Genomic DNA, 1,881 nt, shown 5'->3' on the forward strand with positions numbered 1-1,881 from the left:
GACAGTTCTCTAGTTGTAATAAAATTAAGGGGTTATGACACATTTTCATGAAAAACAAACACTTAAATAAAAGCAATCCCTTAATTATGACTGCACGTACTATTTGATTAAATTAAGTATAATAGTGTACAATGTCGCTTAACATCAAACCTTATCGACTTAGCCGGACATTCTTTATAACCTCTCGAAACTATTGCCAAGAGAAGTCTATTTATCAGCGCGATGAAGAAGGCCCACAACCACGAATGGTGCACGGGAAGCTGTACCCCGACTGGAGGAAGCCATGGATACAACGCGACGGAGAATGGACCAGCAAGTTGTCGGTTTTCGTGGAGAAAAACCCTAATCCAAATATCGTGAATGCACTCTCCAAACTGCCGAATTTAACCATGAAAGATGTAAAGGAATGGTGGGGCAGTATGAAGGTGCTGCAAGAGATTAAGAACCAGGAGTTTCTGCCAAAGAGAGTGGCTACTCTTGGGTCTAATCTGGCAGCACTGCACTTCTTCACATACAGAGCTTGTGCCGTTAGGTAACAATTGCTTTTTTTCTCTTCTTTCAAAAAAATATTAAGTAAAGTTTACTGATGTGCCGCCGGAAAGTTTCAATAATTGTGAAATTTCCACATTTTGTATGTATGAAACCTTACATTTCAAAAATTTCCATTTTGTTTTTTGAAATTTTCATTAAGTTTCCAACTTTTTGGAAACTTTCTGCAACATATCTGTAAAATATGCTGTTAATCTATGCTCCATGTGATTATTATTTCTAATTCCTACCAATTTTTATACCACTTGCAAACTACTTTGAAATCATACTTACATTTTACTACATATTTAATGCTTTCAAAATACAGTTCTTTAAAACCAAAACAAAGTCCCGTTACAAGATGTTCCAATGCGCTACAAAAACAAACTTTTACTACCAGCCTCCCAACTTAAGATGCTTTCAACTGGGCCTTTTGTAATGTCAATAAAAATCTATAACAAATTGCCAGAAGAATTAAAATCGGAAACAACTGAAACAGCATTTACCCGCAAGCTGAAACAATTTCTGATTGCAAAATGTTATTCTTCCTTAAATGAATATTTAGAAGACAGTAACATTAGTATTAAGTGAAATCTATATGTATTTTATCATTGTAATAATTATATAAGTGCCTCTCTCCTTATTTTTTGCTGCACCCAACAGGGTACATAATGTGATCTGTAATTATAATATGTATATACCACCTCTGTAACCATTATGTGCAATAAATGTATTGAGTATTGAGCATTGAGATTTACTACTTTTGGCTACACATTGCTAATCTAAGTAAATTATATTCTTAATATCTATAAGATGTCACTTTAGTCACTTACCTAATGAAACACAAATTAATTTTGCATTCATATAATTTCAGACTGAAACGAAAAAAGGAATGGATAACTGGAGATGCAATAAACCTCAACCTTCCCAGCCAGTACGAAGAAGGGTATTTTGTAGAAGCTGTAGATTGCACCAATTTCCTTCATAATGGTATCCGGTATGAGGGCATCCAAAATTTCTCTGGCCTCAACTTCCTCAAATGGGTATCATTGAGGAATAATAAACATGTCGATGTTTGGTGTCTGGACAGACTGGCCGGTCAGAATGGGAAAAGCTTAGAACACTTAGATATACGAGGCTGCAACCTGTGTGTTGGCGGAGTTTCGGCCTTAGCAAGAATGTTAGCACTCAAAACTCTGTATGTAACTGATCCTGGTGATAATATGGAGCTGCAAGCGGCTTTGTCCGTCCTAGAAGAGGAAAATCCAAAGCTCTTGATAAATGCTGTTACAGAATGAAATGTGTGATGTTAGTATGGTAATGTTATTAGTGAATTATATTTTTGTTATACAA

At 35.5% G+C, this 1,881-nt stretch overlaps 1 protein-coding gene across 1 annotated transcript; it reads left to right on the forward strand.

The window, feature by feature from the left end:
• Positions 1-1,881, forward strand: LOC134806820 (distal membrane-arm assembly complex protein 2). Its single transcript, XM_063780211.1, has 2 exons — positions 1-532; positions 1,403-1,881. The coding sequence occupies exons 1-2, from the start codon at positions 132-134 to the stop codon at positions 1,824-1,826; spliced, it is 825 nt and encodes a 274-aa protein (XP_063636281.1). The 5' UTR covers positions 1-131; the 3' UTR covers positions 1,827-1,881.

The sequence above is a fragment of the Cydia splendana genome, chromosome 1 (assembly GCF_910591565.1).
Source record: "Cydia splendana chromosome 1, ilCydSple1.2, whole genome shotgun sequence".
Lineage (NCBI taxonomy): Eukaryota > Metazoa > Arthropoda > Insecta > Lepidoptera > Tortricidae > Cydia > Cydia splendana.